At 50.4% G+C, this 22,740-nt stretch overlaps 1 protein-coding gene across 2 annotated transcripts; it reads left to right on the forward strand.

The window, feature by feature from the left end:
• The first annotated feature begins 3,882 nt into the window (after positions 1-3,882).
• On the forward strand, positions 3,883-5,475 carry LOC123041407 (uncharacterized). Of its 2 annotated transcripts, none has more exons than XM_044464025.1 (2): positions 3,883-4,261; positions 5,160-5,475. In XM_044464025.1, the coding sequence occupies exons 1-2, from the start codon at positions 4,060-4,062 to the stop codon at positions 5,222-5,224; spliced, it is 267 nt and encodes an 88-aa protein (XP_044319960.1). In that variant the 5' UTR covers positions 3,883-4,059; the 3' UTR covers positions 5,225-5,475. The 2 variants fall into 2 exon arrangements, with proteins under 2 accessions (XP_044319960.1, XP_044319959.1); XM_044464024.1 differs by having other exon boundaries at positions 3,917-4,261; positions 5,151-5,475.
• The last annotated feature ends 17,265 nt before the right edge of the window (positions 5,476-22,740 follow it).

A 22,740-nucleotide genomic window follows, 5' to 3' on the forward strand; every position in this document is an offset into this window, starting at 1 on the left:
TACTACTATTACTCCACACATCGACCGACTCCTGCCTGCATCTAGAGTATTAAGTTCATGAAGAACAGAGTAATGCATTAAGAAAGAAGACATGATGTAGAGGGATAAACTCATGCAATATGATATAAACCCATCTTTTTATCCTTGATGGCAACAATACAATACGTGCCTTGCTGCCCCTGCTTTCACTGGGAAAGGACACCGCAAGATGAACCCAAAGCTAAGCACTTCTCCCATTGCAAGAAAGATCAATCTAGTAGGCCAAACCAAACTGATAATTCGAAGAGACTTGCAAAGATAACTTAATCACACATAAAAGAATTCAGAGGAGATTCAAATACTTCTCATAGATAAACTTGATCATAAACCCACAATTCCTCGGATCTCGACAAACACACCGCAAAAAGAGTTACATCGAATAGATCTCCAAGAAGATCGAGGAGAACTTTGTATTGAGAATCAAAGAGAGAGAAGAAGCCATCTAGATAATAACTATGGACCGGAAGGTCTGTGGTAAACTACTCACAACTCATCGGAGAGGCCTTGGAGATGATGTAGAGGCCCTCGGTGGTCGATTCCACCTCCGGTGGAGCGCCGATGAAGGCTCCAAGATGGGATCTCGCAGATATAGAAGGTTGCGGCGGTGGAATTAGGTTTTCGTGGTGCTCCTGGATGTTTTCGGGGTACGTGGGTATATATAGGAGGAAGAAGTAGGTCGGTGGACGCTCAAGGGGCCCATGAGGGTGGGGGCGCGCCCACCCCTAGGGGGCACGCCGGGCACCCTCGTGGCCGCCTCATCTGTTGCTTGACTTCCACTCCAAGTCCCCTGGATTGCGTTTGTTCCAAAAAGATCGCCCCGAAGGTTTCATTCCGTTTGGACTCCATTTGAGATTCCTTTTCTTCGAAACACTGAAATAGGCAAAAAAAAAATAGCAATTCAGGTTGGGCCTCCGGTTAGTAGGTTAGTCCCAAAAATGATATAAAAGTGTAAAGAAAGCCCATAAACATCCAAAACGGGTAATATAATAGCATGGAACAATCAAAAATTATAGATACGTTGGAGACGTATCAGTGACCACCTCCACGCCCACGTAGTTGACGATGATCACCTTCATGGTGTCGCAGGTCAACAACTTGAACGTCAACATGTACCCGATCATGATTTGGTGAACAGCGGTGAAGGTGGCCCAACCCTAATCAAGGGTAACCCTGCTGTTTATCACCATCACCGTCACTCTCCATGCGCAGCCGGTGTTCGTCTTGAGCTTGAACTCTATAGGGATGGCGGGGAAGTACTTCGTGAAATCTAGAGGCAATGACAGACTCTCTACCTTTGGAGCAAGGACAACCTTGCAGAAGTGGTTTGGTCATGACTCCTGATGGTAGTGGTCATAGTTCCCCCGCTTGGGGCTTGGGTGATCCTGCACCGGCACTTCGACCAATGGAGGCACAACCTCCTTGCCCTTCTCCAATGGTGGCACGACATCCTTGCCCTTGTCCATCTGCATTATGAACAACACACAGTTCAATGGTCAGCATTCATTCATATCGGCCTAACGCTTCTATATTAACCCACCCTACTAACCCATCACCGCACTCAAACCCCCTCTATTTCACCACTTCTCCTCTTCCACCTCTCTGTTTCACCACCTCTCCTCTTCGACCTCTCTGTTTCACCACCTCTCCCTCGCCATGAAATCCAACCCCAACCCTTTCCCCTGGGGCATTGGATGGAGGCCCTTCTTCCTTGGGTGCTCGCTCGGTGACTGCACGGAGTTCGAGCACACCATGGAAGTGTGCTAGAACTTCAGGAACATCGATGACATGCACAAGGAGGCGGATGCTGTGATGAAGAAGGCTACGCCGGATGAGATGAAGACACTGATTTTGGACCTAGCCAGGGGCGCGATGTCAGGGGACATCCTACGCTGGGCCATGAATCAGGCCGACTCCAGCAATGTTAGACATCGGGTAAGATGGGCCAAGTACAATCAGTACAAGGCGCCTCAAGACCAGTGTGCCGCAACATACTGGAGTAGCATGTTCGGGTTGTCGGAGGGGGGCGCCGGCGGTAGGCGACCGTGCAAGACCCATCGTTCTTGACGAAGACGATGAGGAAGAAAAGAATATGGCTACCCCTTGCTGCTCGACGCGACTCCAGGGTCGCTTGCAACTAGACAAGAAAGTTTGTACCCCAATCCCCACCCCCGATGTAATAAAAAAGTAACATATGAACCCTAGTAGTCGTCGATGCAGTTCCTCCACCCCCGATGTAATCAAAAAATAACCTATGAACCCTAGTAGTCGTCGATGCAGTTCCTCCACCCCCGATGTGTTCAATCCCCTCCCTAACTCTTCAATCACGTGCTCTAATCTAATCTACCCCGAGTCGAAAGCAGTGAATCTACAGACAGGACGAGGTCTTACCGCCATGGCGATGAGCTCTGGTGGAGGTCTGCAGTCGCTCCGGTTGTTGCCGTCGTCTTGGATCGATTCACACTAGAGCTCCGGTGGTTGCTGTCGTCGCCACCGCCGGTTTGAGTGGGGAAGAGGGGAGAGAGCGGCGAGGAAGGGAGGTGAGGGTAATTTATGACGATGCGTTTGGAAACAACGCAACTTCTCTGGACCATACCCACGCATGCAACTGCCCACGCCCACATTCCTAGGTTGCATCGATTTGAGCGTTCCTCTGGATGCAGGCCCAGAGGTGCTTTAATGTTCATGCTATGCAGCCTACCAAATACATCCTATGTTCGTGAGATCTTACACAAACATCCGTGCAAAAATTTCCTGTAATTTTCTTCTACTTTTCAATATATTGTCACTTATGATTGTACCACCGGCCTGACCCAAGCAACATCAATCCAAACACCCCGCAAAAAAACAAGGACGTCGATAACGCCCACACGTGTGGACGTTAAAGGGTCTGGCCACACACCATGTGTGGTGTGAGCAGGAGGCAGCCCACACGGGTTGTGTGTGTGCAAACATTAGAATTGCTCACACGTGTGGGCGTGGCTACTTCGTGCCACACGTCCAATAAGTACTATTCGTCTCCATCCCGCGCGTGTGGCACGAAGCAAAAATGTCCACACGTCCTAGGCAGCTACATTAGGTACTCGCGGGATGACGATTTAGTTGCCATCCTAGTTGGCAGATGTAGTTATCCGGGATAGCAAGTGTAGTTGTAAAAGCATGACAACTCTATCTGTTTTGATTAACTATAGTTGCCATGTCTAATTTATGGTAGTTGCCGCGTGTAATCAAACCGTAGTTGCCGTGTGTGATTAACTACTTGCCACACATGGTTAAACAATAGTTGTCATGTGTATTTACCTAGTTGCCACATGTGGTCCAACCATAGTTGCCATGTACAGTTAATCGCAGTTGCCATGTGTGTTTATCTGGTTGCCACATACACGCAACTGCAGTTGCCGTCTAGCAAAAGAATCACAGTTGTCATGTTTATTTACCTAGTTGCCACGTTCGCGTAACTGCAGTTGCCATGCACAATGTTGTCGTGTGAGCGAAAATCAGTTCACCCACACGCTCATGGACTAGGTGATGGCTGTGTGGGCAGAAACTAGTTTTCTCACACATTGAAGCTGGCAACAGCATGATACGGGACGTGTGGGCAAACTCTCCAACGTCAACACATCAGCCCCGTCCTACATGGCATACAAAATCCACATTTTTGTGTCAAAATTCATGCAAAAGACAATCAACGACCATCCAGATGGGCAAGTTGGAGAATGCCCACACCTATGGACGTTAGTGTTTCCGAAAAACAAACATCAATCCAAACAGCGCGGGCGTGTCCAGAAGTCCTACACGACCGTTTGGCTCCAGTCCATGTCCACCACGCTCGACCAAAGGGCACCGCCCCATCCCCACGCGTCGCCCTGGAGGCTCGCGGAAGCCTCCAGAGCCGCCACGTTGAAACCCCTTGCTCGACCTACTCTACTCTCCCACCGCTTCGCTCCACCGATCCAAACCCACTTCGCAAAACCTGTGCACGAAGGAGCCCCCAAACCCAACCAACTAGAACGAGTGATATCCATGGAGAAGAAGGATCTGCTCGGCGTCCGGACGAAGCCGGCGGCAGGGAAGCGGCGGCGCAAGGTGGCAGCTGGCCCGGGACTCGCCAAGGCGATCGCGGAGTACCTCGCGTCCGACTCCTATATGTACGCGCCGCTGGTCTCAGAACCACAGGAGCAGGCGCCGCCGCAGCCCGCGGCAGCGCCTGCGACAAGTACACCTGGTTAGTCACCGATTCCTCATTCCTAATCCTTCTTGCGAGCGACGTATAATCATGTGTGGTAGTTTAGGACCCTTTTCTGAAAAGGGTACAGCGCATAATTCCAGTGCTGACCTGGTGAAATTTCAGTGTGTTGCATACCTGCATCCCACAGCGAACTGCTCGAGCAACTGAGCACTAGGTAGTGGCGTAGTGTTGTATCTATACAGTACATGTTGGTGCCTAGTACATGTAATCCGCGGGGAGGACGAACCTTTTGATGTGAGTAATACTAATTTTACAGTTCAGTTCTACTCTACTACTTGACCAAACCAGCAGACGGTAGAGATAAAAACTGAGAGCTGGAATTTACTAATAAACTGAGTAATACTAATAAACTGAGAGCTGGAGTAGAAGAGAAGATGTCAGAATTATTTACGTAGATAGCTAACAGTATAGCCCACGGGAAGATATCAGAGTTCTTTCTAAAAAAACAAGATATCAGAATTATGTTAATCGTGCTGCTGGAATTCAATCTTCTGGTAATCGATATAGTAGAAGGATGGGGTTGCATTCAGCTGTTTATTATACAGAGATGGTTGAAGGAACATATAGTCTTACAAAGCAAATTAATCAAGTTAAGAGTTATTACTAATCTTCCAGATTTCCTTCTTCCCATTTAGTTACCGTCTTAAGAAAAATAAAATATTGTTGTGTATCACGATTCTGTGGAATCTCGAAGTCTCGAGTTTAGCAAGTCTTAAGGCATTTTCCATTGAGTCTGAACATGTAGCTTGCTTTTCGATTCTCTGCTTATTAATTTATTTGGACCAAACTACTTATTGGTTGGCTGCTTCATTTCAATCCAGTTTAGTCAAGTAAGATGTCCACCTCATGATATATTGTCGTGCAGCTTCTGCAGAGAAAGGAGTAGCTCTGGTGCAAAAATACAGAGGCTCTTGGCGTGGTACATTTGCTGCCTGCTAGAAGCATTTGTGGCGATGTAGCTGTGTAGCCTTTTAGCATAAGCTTAAAGCTTTCCCGATGTTGTTTTATTCTCCTTTGACTATGCACATATGCTTTCTCTAACAATTTACCTTTGTTCTGGAGCCATGTCTCCGAGAAAGGCTAACAGTTAGTTAATCCAGGGGCATATGTAACTATCTGTACCTTATCTTGTGTCTTCACTGATGCAACCGGACTCCCGGTGTATCTCGTATGATGTTCTCGTTTTGCTACTTTGCTGCCTTTTCTTTGGATGTAGCTTACTATTGTTTTGTTTGTCTATCTCACCTGAAAAGTGAATAATCCTACTGCATTCTCGACCGTAGTATATATCCGTCTAACTCTAAGTTGGTGCCAGTCAGAATGCGCAAAGCACTGATCCGTGGGTAGGGTTTACTGGGTTGTTTGGTTTGTCATATGAGCATCTATAACCGTGTTTGGTTTGTCATATGAGTATCTACAACCGGACCCACCACTTCCCTTCGGGGAATCGGAAATACTCACCCAATGGGACCCACCAAACCCATCCCAAATGTTTGGGCTGTCCGACTCACTTCATATGCAACTCCACCAAACCCATCCAAATGTTTGGGCAGGCACCCTTCATATGCAACTCATATGTGGGACGGATATGAAGCAGGTTTTTTTTGAACGGGGGCGCAAAATGCAAGCCCATAGTTTGGAACGATACAAAAAACCAAACACAAACGATCCAAGTTAGGAACGATACAGAAAATCAAACACAAAAGGCCGAAGCCAAAAATCTTAAAACATGCAACTGGCCAAAAGGCCGAAGCCAAAAATCTTAAAACATGCAACTGGCCGTAGCCTGATAAGAACCTAGCAGTAGCCTAAACCTACTGCCTAAACCGCGGGACGGAAGGAGTCCAAAACCAGCAAAACACCATGGGGATCAATAACGAGCAGCGATTTGAATAGCGCAGATCCTCTCCATGGCCTCCTCCATCCGCTCAGTGTTCCGTCGTTTTCCCAACAGCATCCAAGTCTGAAGAAACAAATGGCATTTGAAAATGATGTCAGCAAGATGCGAAGGAACCTTATGCTCGATAGTAATTTTGTTACAGGTGGCCCAAAAGAGACCACAACAACACCCCTATGCAACGCTAAAGAATCCTAGCGAATCCACCCCTATGAACGCTGAGAATGGCGCACAACTCCCCAGTGGAGTGAGGGTTCCAGTTTTGCCCAAAGGCTTTCCGGACCGCACTCCAAGCAAAACGGGCGAGGTAGCAATTGAAGAAGATGTTAGCATCCTCATGAGCCCCCCAGACTGTACAGTTACCGTCCGAAGGTCCGTTTCTCTTGGCAACGTTATTGGACGACGGAAGGCGGTCACGGAACATTTGCCAAGGAAACACCTTGATTTTGAGGGGGATAGCCACTTTCCACAGTCCCCTAGCTATGTCAAGTGTAGGGATCTCCAATAATTTGGCGTAAAGCGATTTAACCGAGAACTTCCTGGAATTTGTGAGAGACCGGGACACTACGTCTTGCTCGGTGCTCAGCATAGTACCGGACAACATGGTGCATAGCCCCTCCCAGCACGCCCGTTCTGGGTCAGTGAGGGGCCGCATGAAAGAGATTGCTGGAGGGGTTGCTCTAAGCGCGTCTGCCACTAAAATTTCTGTGTTCGTAGCTAAGCGGTAAAGAGATTGGTGGCTTTGCCAAAGTGGCTCAGCACCACACCAAGAGTCAAGCCAGAAGCGTGTCGATCTACCGTTGTTAACTCGAAACTGGGCTCCTAGCGCCAAAGCCGATTTGACAGCCTGAATCCTATTCCAGAAGGTCGAACCTTTGGCCTTGGAAGTAAGGAAGTTACCGTTAGGGAAATATTTCGCCCTAAGGATCTCCGCCCAGAGCCCCTGCTCATTCTGCGAGAGCTTCCACAACCATTTAGAAAGGAGGGCCACATTCATGAGTTTGGAGTTTAGAATCCCCAACCCTCCAAACTTCTTGGGCCGGCAAACCGCAGCCCACTTGACTAAGTGGTATTTCCTTTTGGTCCCTGTTCCTTCGTAAAAGAACTTGGACCTGGTGTGTCAAGCTTGGCGTGAACACCGTCAGCAAGAATAAACATACCCATAGTAAACATGGGTAGAGAGGAAAGACTAGCGTTAGTCAGGATAAGCCTAGTGGCTTAGGACATGAACCTACCACGCCAAGGGCTGACCTTGTTCGCCACCTTGCCATAAAGGGGCTCCCAATCGTGAATGGAGATATGTTTGTTAGTGATCGGGAGGCCTAGGTACTTAATCAGGAAGCTCCCTAACTTACAATTAAGCATATTGGCAACATAGATCGCCTCAGGTTCTACCATCCCAATGGCAATCACCTTGCTCTTAAGGAACTTGATCTTCAGGCCCGAGATCACCTCGAAAGCTAAAAGGATGAGCTTGATATAAGCGATACTATGGTTTTCGGGCTCAAAGAGCAGCATCGTGTCGTCCGCGTATTGGAGATGCGTGACTCCCCCTGGAATGAGGTGAGTGACCATGTCCCGGATGTGCCCGGCATCCTTCGCCTTGTTGATCATGGCCGAGAGGGCGTCCGCAACTAGGTTAAAGATCAAGGGGAAGCTTGGGTCTCCTTGTCTTAGGCCACGCTTGTTGCAGAAGAAGTTCCCAACTTCTCCGTTAATTGACACTACAGTCTGCCCCCCCCCCCCCCGAGACCAGATGAATGATGCGGTGAACTAAACCTAACTCGAAGCCCTTCCGAATCAGAACCTCAAGAATGAAATCCCAGTTCACTAGATTGTAGGCTTTCTCGAAGTCCAGCTTGAGGAGCACAACCTGCTGCTTGGTTCATTTAAGCTCATGGATAGTTTCCTGAAGCACAACCGGGCCCTCAAGAATGTTGCGACCTTTGAGAAAGGTCGACTGGCTCCTATTGATCACCCGCTGCGCGATAGGGGCCAGTCTCATCGTGTAAGCCTTAGCGCAAATTTTGAAAGGAATATTGATGAGGGTTATCGGTCGGTACTGCTTAATCGAGTCGCACCCCATAACCTTTGGGATCAAGCTGATGACCCCAAAGTTGAGGCGTGAGATGTCTACCATACCTAACACAAACCCGTTGATAATATCATAAAACCACCCTTTCAGTGCTGGCCAAAAGTGTCTAAATAAGGCCACCGGCCAGCCATCGGGGCCTGGGGCAGTGTCAACCTTCATTGAACCCACAGCCGAGTCAATTTCCTCCGTGGAAAAGGACAGGGCCAGGAGATCGTTTTCTTCCTGTGAAACACGAGTGTCATGTCCCCACATGTCAGGTCATAGTCGCAGTGGTTTCTGTCGTGGTTCTAAGCCTGACAGTAGAATGAGGGGGTAGGTATGGAGAGGCAAGATCCTAGCTATGGAGCAGTTGTGCACACAAGTGTTTTACGAGTTCAGGCCCTTCTCGGAGGAAGTAACAGCCCTACGTCTCGGAGCCCGGAGGCGGTCGACTGAATTATGTGTGTGAGAGTTACAGGGGTGCGAACCCTTCTACCAGTGGAGGGGGTGGCTTATATAGAGGATGCCAAGACCCTAGCCATCCCACGTAGCAGAGGGTTAAAGTACATTAAGGTCTGGCGTTACTGGTAACGCCCTACATAAAGTGCCATCATGACCATTAAGACTACTTAATTACAGACCGTTTGGATACAGAGCAGATCTTGAACTCCTGGTGGTCGAGTGAGTCTTCATGGTCGAGTGTCTTCAGGTTCGTCGAGTGTCTTCTAGTCCGTAGAGTGGAGTCCCTCTTGGTCGACTGGAAGACGGCTTCTTCTAAGAGATGTCCTTGGGGAGGGTACCTTGGTCAGGTTCATGACCCTACCCTAGGTACATGACTTCATCAGTAGCCCCCGAATGGATCGAGGTTTGAGTGAGGAAGGAGTTGGCAATCTTTCCGACCTGCTATTTGGTGCTGTAAAGGTGTTTTGCTCTGGATCAATGACTTTCAAGTGAGGGTGTCAACTTTCGTTCAGTCACCTTGATCCATTCTTTATATCTGTCGAGTGAACTTTATGAACTTGGGAATTTCCGAGCGACGGATTGTAGGAGATCTTCCGTCTGACAAGTTGCCCTGTGGCTAGCGGATTTAGTGGGATCCGAATTTTGGGAAGCGCGCGAAGCGGAGCAGACCAAGGTACTCGGATGGGATAAGGCAGGGACGCCTCGATTCTCGCGCCGCCTTTTTCGCCACGTATCGCTTGCGCGACTGTTTCGGGATTTGACAGGATCGCCTGGGCCTACCTGTCGGCCACTCGGAAGTGACCCCATATAAGGAAACCGGCGGAGGTTTTTTGAACAGTGCCTCCTCATTTTCTCCTCCCTCGCCTCCAGATTCATCCGCTGTGCCCACCAACTGCCCGACGCCGCTGCTCCGTTCCGGCCTCGTCAGCGACAATGGTGAAAGAGAAGACGGCAGCTTTGGAGCGGGCGAAGAAGGCGACGGCGGCGGCGAAAGTGGAGGGAAGAGCGACCAGTCGAGGGGGATCCTCATCACGGTCCCGTTTGCCGCAAGGTTGGATCCAGGGTGATTGGATCCGCTCGACCATCACGCAAAAGGATCTCGACGACCTGGCCGACGAAGGCCTGATTGCGCACGGGGCGGCGAGGCTTCCGGGGATGGAGTGGCAGCCACAGCCTCGGGAGGGTGAGTATGTCCTCTTGGCGACTCATGTAGATCGAGGGTTCTCTCTGCCACCGCATCTTTTCTTTCGAGGGTTTCTGAATTTCTTTGGAGCTCAGCTTCACCACTTTACCCCTAATTCCATTGCCTATCTCTCCGCCTTTGTATCTTTGTGTGAGAACTTCTTGGGTTGTCGGCCGCACTGGGGCCTCTTCAAACACATATTCACTTGTTGTTCTCAGAAGGTGAAAAAGGCCAGCCCCAATGACGGGAGAACTCAGGTAATCCAGATGTGTGGGGGTCTCGGGGTCCAGATGAGGAGTAAGAGCGCTTTCCCAGCTATGACCCTTCCCGAGTCAGTTAGAGGGTGGCAGTCGACCTGGTTCTACTACCAAGACCAGTCGACGCCAGGACAGTCGACTGGGCTCCCTCCCTTCTCTATGAGTCGAGTGAACAAGCCATCCTTTATGGAAGTAGTTCCGGAGGAGAAGGCTCAGGTAAAAATGTTGATGGAGCGAGTAGTTCAGTTGATCTGTGACAGTGTGACTGGCATGGACCTTCTGGAGGTTTTCCTTCGGCGGCGCATCCAACCACTCCAGTACCGGGGCCACCCGATTTGGTTGTATTCTGGTACTGAAGACACTAGTCGGGTCCACCCAGAGGAGGTCGATGATGCCACACTGGAGAGGTGGATGACTGCCATCACGGGGAACAAGGACAACCCTCGTGGAGCCAGGAGGATCCCGCCACTCGACCAATCTTATGAGGCGGACAAGGTATGACCACTTTCCTCCGATTGCTCCATCCGTTCTGTTCCGTCGTAGATCAGTCGATTGACTTTTGTCTTGCTTGCTGTCTTTCAGGAAACCACCGAGTTGTACTCGATGCCAAATGGGGCACAGGCGCAGGCCGAAGAGGAGGAGGGAAGCGGAGGCGAAAGCCAAGAGGAGTGGGAGTCGGATACCGATGAGGGTGACGAAGATGCAGGCTCTGATGAGGAGGAAGAGGAGGAGGAAGTTGCGCCTCCTCGTTCCGAAAGGAGGTCCAAGCTCGCCCACGACCCTGCGGCTGATCGTGGCAAGGGAGTCGTACCTGCTGGGCAGTCGACGAAACGCCCTCAGGCAACTTCACCGGCGCCGACTGAAAAGGCATCGAAGCAACCCCGAGCGACCCCGACAACACCGGCGAAGGCCCTACCGAAGATGAGGATGGAAATCCCGACTGTTTTTGGGTAACGGCATAACTCATGTTTTTCATTCTTGGTCGACTCAATCGCTGACCGACTGATATTTGAAATCGTAGTGCTGCTACTTCTGAGACTTCAACCAGGCACGAGGATCAAGAAATGGAAGATGCTGCTACTTCTCATCCAGGTATGATCTGCGCGGTTTTGCTTTTGGTTGATTGAATCTTTATTTTTTGACATTGAACTTCTTCTGCAGCTCCACCTAGCGTTGTCATCAATCTCCCTGACGATGACGATGAAGCGCCACTGAGGCAGAGGAGGAGCAGGAAGGCGACTGTTGGCAAGGCTGTTCCGGTTGTGTCAGCACCTGGACCACAGATTCCGGAAGGGAGCAACGTTGCTCGGGCTATCGTGTCCTTTGCGGAGCCGTTGACGGTTTCCCGCCCTTTGTCGTCGAGTGTTGACCCGCCTTCTCTCTTCTCCACCTACCACGTCCCGGAGGACCAAGCAAGCGCTGCCAAGGAAGCCATACGCCAGGACGGGATTATGATGGAGCAGGTGAAGGTGATCCGAACCGCCAGCCAAGCAGCTTATGGCGCGAGCTCAGCTCTCCGGAGCAATGTCCAGGTTTGTTAAACATCGACTGGAAATCTTGATATTTGTCATGCACCCACTGGGTGTGTCAATTCTATGGTGGACTGCTGGCAGCCGACTGTAGTCTTTGTGTCTTGAGATTTCTCACTTTACTTGTTTCACTCGAGCGTAGTCGAGTGGAACAATAAAACTGCTTCCGGTCGACTGATCGACTCTGAGTCTAGTTGATAGAACTAGTGGGGGCACGCTGAGTGCACCCACTGGGTGTAGTCCCCGAGACCGTGGTCGATTGCTGGCAATCGGCTATGGTCTGATTGATTTTTTTTACTGCTGACAGTTAACTGCTTCCGGTCGACTGATCGACTCTGAGTCTAGCTGATAGAACTAGTGGGGGCATGCTGAGTGCACCCACTGGGTGTAGTCCCCGAGACTACAGTTGAATGTTTAGATTCAGCTGTAGTCTTAGAAATATTATGATTTTTCTTTTAGTCATTCGGAAGTGATTTGTCGTTGATGTCTGTCGACTGAACTTTCGCAGAAATCTTGTGACCTTGTTTCTCGTTATACCGAATTGGAGAACAAGCATATCCATCTTGAACTTGACCAGAAGCTTGTCCAAGAGAACTTTACGAAGTCGAAGGAGGAGGCAAAAGGTATGTTTGGTGAGAATCTTGACGACTGTCCTTGCTTCTTGCCTGTCTCCGAGTCTGATCTTATTGTGGTTTTGCAGAAAAACTGAGGGATGCCCTGAAGAAGAAGGACCTTGACCTCGCCGAGGCGCAGAAAGCGGCTTCGGACAAGATAAAACTTGCAGAAGAAAAGTTGGCTTCTGTCAACAAACTTGAAGAGGAAAACACTAATCTGAAAGCTGCTCTCGACGTGGCCAACCAAGAGGTCACTCGACTGAAGAATGCCAATATGGTCCTGAGTGACAAAGCTGGCGAACTGGCAGGAAAGAAGAATGACTTGGAGGTTTATCTGGGAGGACTCGCCAAGAAGCTATTCCTTATGCTCGAAGGTAACTCCTTATCTCCGATTGGTAATTACTGACTTGCTGTAAGGGCATTAGCTTATCCTTGAATCGTGTCCACAGAATTCTGCCAAAACTTTGAAGAGGAGACTAGTCGAGTGGAGACTGGCTTAGATCCTATCAATTCTCCGGTGAAGGATGAAACCGCTATGAACGTGCTCCGCCTCGAGTCTCGCGTTGCTGCAGTGGTCGATTACCTTGCAAGACTGAAGGCCACAACGTCGCGCATCGACACATCGCTCTGGCCAGAAGAAACGCTTCAGAACGACCTTGAGTCGCTGATGACTCGACTGAACGAAGTTCCGAGTCGAGTGCAAGAATGGAAGAAGTCTTCTGCCAGGTGCGGTGCTGACGTCGCTCTGTCCTTGGTCCGCGTCCACTGCAAGGAAGCGAGAGAAGACAAGCTGGTGTCTCTCAAGGTGGCCAACACTAGGAAGCATGACTTCCGTTCTTTCATGGAGACCTTCATCGCGGCTGCCACTCGGATCGCAGATGGGATCGACCTGGACGAGTTCGTTGCGCCTTCCAGCCCTCCGCAGGAGGGGTAAAAAACTTCTATGCTCGATGATTTGAATTTGCCTCAGAATGCCGAGTGATTTTTGTAACCGCCAAACTTTAACAGGCTTGATGCCTGAGCACTTCTGGGTCCGTAGGACGTTATCCGAACTTGATTTGCCGTTGAAATACGTTTGCTTCTTTCGGACAATCATCTTCTTTGGGTTGGAGTATATACTAGCATCTGTGATGCTCTTTTGCAGGTAGGAGTGAAGCACAAATTGCCGTCGGCCTGTGCTCGTCATGTCTGGGCGAGTGCTTGGTTGCGACCAGGCCTCCGAGTGAGAAACTTGTTCTTAGGCGAGCACTGGGCTGCAACTAAGCCCCTGAATGGGAGGTTTGCTCTCCACTCGGTAGGATTTTAGAAACTTAGGCGAGCACTGGGCTGCAGCTAAGCCCCTGAGTGGGAGGTTTGCTCTCCACTCGGTAGGATTTTCAAAATCTTAGGCGGGCACTGGGCTGCAGCTAAGCCCCCGAGTGGGAGGTTTGCTCTCCACTCGGTAGGATTTTAGAAATTTAGGCGAGCACTGGGCTGCAGCTAAGCCTCCGAGTGGGAGGTTTGCTCTCCACTCGGTAGGATTTTCAAAATCTTAGGCGAGCACTGGGCTGCAGCTAAGCCCCCGAGTGGGAGGTTTGCTCTCCACTCGGTAAGATTTTAGGAACTTAGGCGAGCACTGGGATGCAGCTAAGCCCCCGAGTGGGAGGTTTGTTCTCCACTCGGTAGGATTTTCAAAATCTTAGGCGAGCACTGGGCTGCAGCTAAGCCTCCGAGTGGAAGGCTGGCTTACCACTTGGTAGGATTTTCAAAATCTTAGGCGAGCACTGGGCTGCAGCTAAGCCCCCGAGTGGGAGGTTTTCTCTCCACTCGGTAGGATTTTAGAAACTTAGGCGAGCACTGGGTTGCAGCTAAGCCTCCGAGTGGAAGGCTGGCTTACCACTCGGTAGGATTTTAGAAACTTAGGTGAGCAGTGGGCTCCAGCTAAGCCCCCGAGTGGGAGGTTTGCTCTCCACTCGGTAGGATTTTCAAAATCTTAGGCGAGCACTGGGCTGCAGCTAAGCCTCCGAGTGGAAGGCTGGCTTACCACTTGGTAGGATTTTAGAAACTTAGGCGAGCACTGGGCTGCAGCTAAGCCTCCGAGTGGAAGGCTGGCTTACCACTCAGTAGGATTTTCAAAATCTTAGGCGAGCACTGAGCTGCAGCTAAGCCCCCGAGTGGAAGGCTGGCTTACCACTCGGTAGGATTTTGTTTACTTAGGCGAAACGGATTCGCAGCTAAGCCTCCGAGTGGAAGGCTGGCTTACCACTCGGTAGGATTTTTTACAAGCTTAGGCGAACCAGGTTCGCAGCTAAGCCACCCACTGGGGGACAGATTTATGAGAGTAAAAGCAATAACAATTACTAAGAAAATTATGAAACTCTTGTCTTTGATGAATACACTACAGGAGTACTTTTATTACAACTCATCCGAGTGAAAAACTTAAGTATAAAAAGGGCGAAGTAAGTCCGCGTTCCATGCTCTGGGCTCATCAATCTGGTGCTCGACATTGTAAAGGCGGTATGCCCCGTTATGGAGAACCTTGGTAACGATGAAGGGACCTTCCCAAGTAGGAGCAAGCTTGTGTGATTTCTGCTGATTCACTCGGAGAACTAAATCTCCCTCCTGGAAAGCTCGACTCTTCACATTTCTGGCATGGAAGCGACGCAAGTCCTGCTGATAAATGGTCGATCGGATCAAGGCCATCTCCCTTTCTTCTTCTAGAAGGTCGACCGCGTCCTGTCGGGCTTGCTCTGCTTCAGCTTTGGTGTAGAGTTCGACTCAAGGTGCGTTGTGAAGCAGGTCACTCGGCAAGACTGCTTCAGCTTCGTAGACCAAGAAGAACGGAGTCCTCCCAGTCGACCGGTTTGGCGTGGTCCTTAATCCCGAAAGCTCCGACGGAAGTTCGTCGACCCATGCGCCAGCTGCGTGCTTGAGGTCGTCCATCAGTCGGGGTTTCAACCCTTTGAGAATTAAGCCGTTTGCTCGTTCTGCTTGCCCATTCGACTGAGGGTGGGCAACGGAAGCATAATCGACTCGTGTACCCTGAGATGCGCAGAAGGCTCTGAATTCTTCAGAGTCGAAGTTTGACCCATTGTCTGTGATGATACTGTGGGGAACTCCATATCTGAATATCAACTCCCTGATGAAGCTGACGGCGGTGCCGGCATCCAGATTCTTGATGGGTTTAGCCTCAATCCACTTAGTGAACTTGTCGACTGCTACCAATACATGGGTGTAGCCGTTTCTGCCTGTTCTCAGTGGTCCAACCATATCCAACCCCCATACAGCAAAAGGCCAGACGAGAGGAATGGTCTTCAAGGCTGAGGCGGGTTTGTGTGACATATTGGAGTAGAATTGACATCCTTCACACTTGTCGACTATCTCTTTCGCCATCTCATTTGCTCTGGGCCAGTAAAAACCCGCTCGGTATGCTTTAGCCACGATGGTCCGAGAGGACGCATGATGGCCACAGGTCCCCGAGTGGATGTCATTGAGAATCATTCGACCTTCTTCCGGTGTTATGCACTTCTGGCTGACTCTAGTCGCACTTTCTCTGTACAACTGACCCCTCATGACGGTGAAGGCTTTAGATCGGCGGACGATCTCTCGAGCCTCTTCTTCATTCTCGGGGAGCTCTTTCCTCAGAATATAGGCGATATAGGGCACTGTCCAGTCGGGAGTGATGACCAGAACTTCCATGATTAAGTCGACCACAGCTGGGACCTCGACTTCAGTCGGATCTGTGGCGCTTTTCGGCTGCGTGGCTTCCTCAGTGAAAGGATCTTCTTGAACCGATGGCGTGTGAACATGCTCCAAAAACACGCCACTCGGAATGGCTTCCCTCTTGGAACCTATCTTGGCCAAGTCATCGGCTGCTTGATTTTTCAGTCGGGGAACGTGATGGAGCTCTAATCCCTCAAATTTCTTCTCCAGCTTTCTGACTGCATTGCAGTATCCAGTCATGGCTGGGCTTCTGACGTCCCACTCCTTCATCACTTGGTTGACCACTAAGTCCGAGTCGCCGTAGACCATGAGGCGACGGACGCCGAGTGAAATGGCCATACGCAACCCGTACAAGAGTGCTTCGTATTCTGCTTCATTGTTGGAGGAATCAAAGTGAATCTGGAGTACATATCTGAGCTTATCTCCTCGGGGGGAAACCAAGACCACTCCGGCACCGGAACCATTCAGCATTTTGGAGCCATCGAAGAACATAGTCCAGTGCTCCGAGTGAACTTGGGTCGGTAACTGCTGTTCAGTCCACTCGGCGAGGAAATCTGCTATTGCTTGGGACTTGATAGCTTTCTTTGCCTCAAATCTGATATCTAGGGGAAGAAGTTCAATCGCCCATTTTGCCACTCGACCGGTTGCGTCTCTGTTGTGCAGAATCTCTGATAAGGGGGCGTCGGTGACGACTGTGATAATATGGTCAGAGAAGTAATGAGAAACTTTCTTCGTGGTCATATAAATCCCATATACAAGCTTCTGATAATGAGGGTATCGTTGCTTGGATGGGGTCAGGACTTCGGAAATGTAATATACTGGGCGCTGAACTTTGAAGGCTTTCCCTTCTTCTTCCCGCTCGACCGTAAGTACAGTACTGACGACTTGTCCTGTGGCTGCAATGTAAAGCAGCAAAGGCTCTTTGTTGATTGGGGCAGCAAGCACCGGCTGGGTGGAAAGCAGAGTTTTTAACTCTGCAAACGCTGCATCAGCTTCTGGAGTCCACTCGAACTTGTCTGACTTCTTCATCAGTCGGTAAAGAGGCAATGCCTTTTCACCGAGGCAAGACATGAATCGACTTAACGCGGCCAAGCATCCAGTAAGTTTCTGGACATCATGCACACGCACGGGGCGTTTCATTCGGAGTATATTGCCAACTTTTTCTGGGTTGGCGTCGATTCCTCGTTCGGAAACGAGAAAACCGAGTAACTTTCCAGGAACTCCGAATGTGCACTTTGATGGATTAAGCTTGATATCATACCTCCTGGGGTTGGTAAATGTTTCAGCAAGGTCAGTCAGTAGGTCGGAACCTTTCCGTGACTTGACCACAATGTCATCCATGTACGCTTCCACATTCCGACTGATTTGAGTGAGCAAACACTTCTGAATCATCCTCATGAATGTGGCTCCGGCATTCTTGAGGCTGAATGGCATGGTGACATAACAGAAGCACCCGAATGGGATGATGAAAGCCGTTTTGATCTCATCGGGTCCAAACAGACGGATCTGATGGCACCCGGAATAAGCATCCAAGAAAGAAAGTCGCTCACATCCCGCAGTCGAGTCGACTATTTGGTCGATGCGGGGAAGAGGAAAATGATCTTTCGGGCAGGCCCGATTGATATGCTTGAAATCGATGCACATGCGAAGCGAATTGTCCTTTTTGGGGACCATAACGACATTGGCAAGCCACTCGGAGTGGTAAATCTCTCGGATAAACTCTGCTGCTAGGAGCCGAGCCACTTCTTCGCCAATGGCCTTCCTTTTCTGGACGGTGGACCATCGCAGATGTTCCTCCACAGGTTTTGCCTTTGAATCGACTCGTAGGTGATGCTCAGCTAGTCCCCTGGGTACACCCGGCATGTCAGAAGGTTTCCATGCAAAAATGTCCCAGTTCTCACGGAGGAACTGGATGAGCGCTTCTTCCTATTTGGGGTTGAGTGTTGTGGAGATATGAGTCGGAGCAGCGTTAGGGTCGGTCGGGTGGATGTGAACGGGTTTTGTCTCACCAGACGACTGGAACGCTGATTCCGTAGCAGGCTTCTTGGCTCGCAACAAATCACTCGGGTCTGCATTCCTTTGGTGTTCCTGCCACTCTTCTGCCACCATCTGAGCATCGGCGATCTTTGAGCCTTTTTGGAAGCACTCTTCTGCCTTCCTGCGGTTACCAGTGACAGTGATCACGCCTTTAGGGCCAGGCATCTTTAGTTTGAGGTACACGTAACATGGTCGAGCCATAAAACGTGCATAAGCTGGCCTGCCCAAAATTGCATGATAGGCACTCTGGAAATCCACGACCTCAAATGTCAGCTTCTCTTTGCGGAAATTCTTTGAATCACCAAAAACTACGTCAAGAGCAATCTGGCCGAGTGATGCGGCCTTCTTGCCAGGGATGACTCCATAAAAACTCATGTTGCTTGTGCTCAGCCTGGACATCGGAATGCCCATCCCTTTCAGCGTCTCAGCATACAGTATATTCAAACTGCTGCCGCCGTCCATCAACACTTTGGTCAGTCGAGTGCCTTCAACGACGGGGTCGACCACCAGCGCTTGCCTCCCAGGGGTGGCTATGTGCGTGGGGTGGTCAGATTGGTCGAATGTAATGGCAGTCTGAGACCACTTCAGGTAATTGGGTGTTGACGGAGCAGCCATATTTACCTCTCGGTTTATAACTTTCAGTCGGTTTTTGCTCTCAACATCGGCAAAAATCATCAAGGTGGAATTGACCTGCGGATATTCCCCGTCACTATCCTCCTTGTCCTCAACCTTGTCCGACTCTTTTTCTTTGTCCTTGGACTGCTTCCCTTGGAACTGCTGTATCAGGAGTCGACACTGTCGAGTGGTATGCTTCGGGTAGATGAAATTACCCTCTTCGTCTTTCTTGGTGTGGATGTGACATGGTAAATCCAACACGTAATTTCCTTCTTTATCTTTTACTTTCTTGGGGTTCCAAGGCCCCTTGGGTTTCCCTTTGAACTTTCCTTGGTTCAGGGCCAAGGCTTCTCCAGGAGCGGCTGGCTCGGCTTTACGCTTTTGCTTCCGACTGGAATTTCCGCCTCCGGTGTCCTGGGCGACTGACTTGTGCTTGCCGCTCCGGAGCCGATCCTCTTCCTCACCATTAGCATATTTGGTGGCAATTTCCATCATTCGGCTCAGATACATGTCTCCGGTTCGACCGAATTTCAGACTTAGCTCTCTGTACTTTACGCCCTCCTTGAAGGCGCAAACTGCCTGGTGATCAGATACATTTTCTACTGTGTGATGCAGCGTGATCCATCTCTGGATGTAATCCCTCAGAGTCTCATTCGACTTCTGTACACAAGATTGCAGCTCTGTCAGTCCCGCCGGCCGCTTGCACGTTCCTTCGAACGTCCTGACAAACACTCGGGAGAGGTCCTCCCACGTGTAGATGCTGCTGGGTGTCAACTGATTCAGCCATGCCCTGGCTGACCCTTCCAACATGAGAGGCAGATGTTTCATGGCCACCTCGTCATTTCCACCGCCGATCTGAACAGCCACTCGGTAGTCCTCAAGCCAAGTATCGGGCTTGGACTCACCGTTGAACTTGCTGACTCCAGTCGCCAACCTGAAGTTGGGAGGAATCACCGCGGCTCTGATGGCTCTGCTGAAACACTCTGGTCCGGAGACGTGCACTCGGCTGCTGGTGGGTACATCTCTGTCATTACCCTCTCTGTGGGCTCTGTTCCGGTCGACCAAACCTTGAACGATGATGGATCTCGCATCAAAGCCTAGTTCCCTGGGATCGACTGGAATTCTTCGTCCGCCACTGTACTGGCGTTTGTCATCCTGCTGTCGAGGCATATATGATCCACCCCTCCCGGGGGGAGTGGGCACTCGACGTCGATCGTTGCGATCGACTCGGTGATCATCCTGCTCATAGTTCCTGTACTGATCGTGTCGGTCACCATGCCCTTCACGCCTCGGGGGCGATCTGGGGCTATGAGCTGACTGGACAGTATTCGCCGCCACGGACCTGCTATGAATCCTGTTCCGTGACTACGACACAGCCGAATTCTGATCTCCAGCTGCCCGGAGAAAATCCCTGATCTGCATCAAGCCTCTGCCAGCCTCTGACTGGGAAGGCTGAATCGACTCTGCTATATGTGTTGCAGCTGCCAAATTCTGGATTGGAGTGCGGTATACCTGAGTCGGAGGTTTAAAGAGTTGGCGTCGACTGGAGTCTGGAATCCGTTGCCGCGCGCGCTCGTCGAGTGCCCGCTGAAGGTTCTCTAGTCGAGCGCGCTCAGCCAGGTTGGCCAAGCGCGCGTCCTCTAAGGCGCGAGCCTCAGGGGTTTCTCCAATGATCGGAGTATGAAGCGCATCCATGTTCCGGCGGCGAAGCTCTTCCCTCTACTGCGAGTCGAGGGGCTCGGGGCGATACTCCTCATGGTCGTGCGACGGGTGGCCTCCGCCGTTGCCTCCCTCGGTGCTAGGAAAGCCGGGGGGAACATGCGGTTCATTGACCATCAGGACCTCCGCCACTGGATCACTGCTGTTGCATTCGAATGCAGTCTCTACGGAGCCAGTCGACAGGTCGAACATGCCGTAGAGAGATTCGTCGGGCTCGATTGCCGCAACTTGGGCAGTGGTCGACTGGCGAGCCACTGCGTGCCTCACCCACCGCTGAAGCCTCGACCGACCGGAGCGCTTACGCTGGCGGGAAGCTGGGAGGAAGGATGACATGAAAACTGGCCGATACCGAGTCGACGGCTGCCGCAGAAGGACGTCGCGGACGCATGCTCGAAAGTGCGTAGCTCCGCGGACCAGGAGCGCATCCACGTCAAGCGGAGCCTCCTGCAGCCAGGCAGAGTCGTCGGCGACGAATGTGAGCGCGCCGAGACGGATCTCGCGGCCCTCAACCAAAACTCCACCTGAAACCATGATGATGGGAATGGAAAAGATTGCAACTTCTCCAACAAGTCGCTAAGACACCTGCCCCACGGTGGGCGCCAACTGTCGTGGTTCTAAGCCTGACAGTAGAATGGGGGGTAGGTATGGAGAGGCAAGATCCTAGCTATGGAGCAGTTGTGCACACAAGTGTTTTACGAGTTCAGGCCCTTCTCGGAGGAAGTAACAGCCCTATGTCTCGGAGCCCGGAGGCGGTCGACTAATTATGTGTGTGAGAGTTACAGGGGTGCGAACCCTTCTACCAGTGGAGGGGGGTGGCTTATATAGAGGATGTCAAGACCCCAGCCATCCCACGTAGCAGAGGGTTAAAGTACATTAAGGTCTGGCGTTACTGGTAACGCCCTACATAAAGTGCCATCATGACCATTAAGACTACTTAATTACAGACCGTTTGGATACAGAGCAGATCTTGAATTCCTGGTGGTCGAGTGAGTCTTCATGGTCGAGTATCTTCAGGTTCGTCGAGTGTCTTCTAGTCCGTCGAGTGGAGTCCCTCTTGGTCGACTGGAAGACGGCTTCTTCTAAGAGATGTCCTTGGGGAGGGTACCTTGGTCAGGTTCATGACCCTACCCTAGGTACATGACTTCATCAGTTTCTCCTCAGCCGTTCCCAAAAGGCCAAGGAAGAAATCGTAGATGTGGGCGAAAATCTCATCTTGGTGTACTAACACCCCGTGGTTAGCTTGAAGCCTAAGAATCGAGCATTTGTGCTTGCGACCATTGGCATACGCGTGGAAATAGCCAGTGTTAGTGTCGCCCTTGGTAACCATATGAGGCAGTCAAAACCTCGGCTCTTCCGGCCGCACCACCCCCAGGGGCTTTGCCCAATAAATAGCAGCAGCAACCCAGGAGGAAAAGGGCATGTTTTCGAGGGGCGGCCAGGGAGGAGCAGGTTGAGGCCATGCCACCATGTCGGGCCGGTCGGAGGACACAACAGTTGGAGGAAGACCCGAACTTCGCTAGATCGGATCTGGCGTGGAGCAGGAGGGGGTGTCACGCTGCGCCAGGGCGGCTCGGGTCCGAGCCGCCCGCTGTCACCATCCCGGGGCGCCGTGCGGCTTCATTGGCAGGCCCTCCGTTGACGCCGATGCGGAGGGAGATAGCGGCGGTGGCTAGGGTTCCCTCGTGTCACCAGACGGGGATGAGTTTCACCAAATGAGACACACACAAGAATGAAAAATTCACGGGAAAATAACTATTATACATAAAAAACAAGGATATAGAGAGATTGTAGAAAGGGATCGGATAGTTATTTTTGTATGTGACTTGTTGTAAATTACTTAACTTAAGAAAGAAAAAAACATAACATAAAAAAATAGTAAGTAAGATGAGATTCAACATCCTCTACATATTTAATCTCTTCCCCTATACAAAAACTAGCAAGACCCACTCGCTTGGTATACCAACCAATAACACCATGATGATCAAAAACCTCTATTAGTTTGGTTAATCCTCTTATACTGAGGATAAAAACCCTATTATACAAAATATCTATATAACCATGTTTATATGACCAATTGTATTATTTTTTACGTTCCTTTCTGTTCATATGGTTTGTAATGAAGTAAATGGCGGGTGTTTTTCTCATTAGATTTGTAGGTTGACCAGATTAAGCACGGTGACTTAAGAAATTGTTTGCTATTTACTTCTATGGCAGTTTCCTACCCTTGCAATTTGGCCATGTGAATTAATATGTTGTATGGTGGTGGCATGACAATATTTTGGGAATAAAAATTCTTATAACATGGCAAATTTATGTTTTTTTAGTTCATTCACACGGCAATTTTTTTGAAAATTTTCTGTCCTAAA

This window comes from Triticum aestivum, chromosome 2B, assembly GCF_018294505.1.
Source record: "Triticum aestivum cultivar Chinese Spring chromosome 2B, IWGSC CS RefSeq v2.1, whole genome shotgun sequence".
In the NCBI taxonomy this organism is placed as follows: Eukaryota; Viridiplantae; Streptophyta; class Magnoliopsida; order Poales; family Poaceae; genus Triticum; species Triticum aestivum.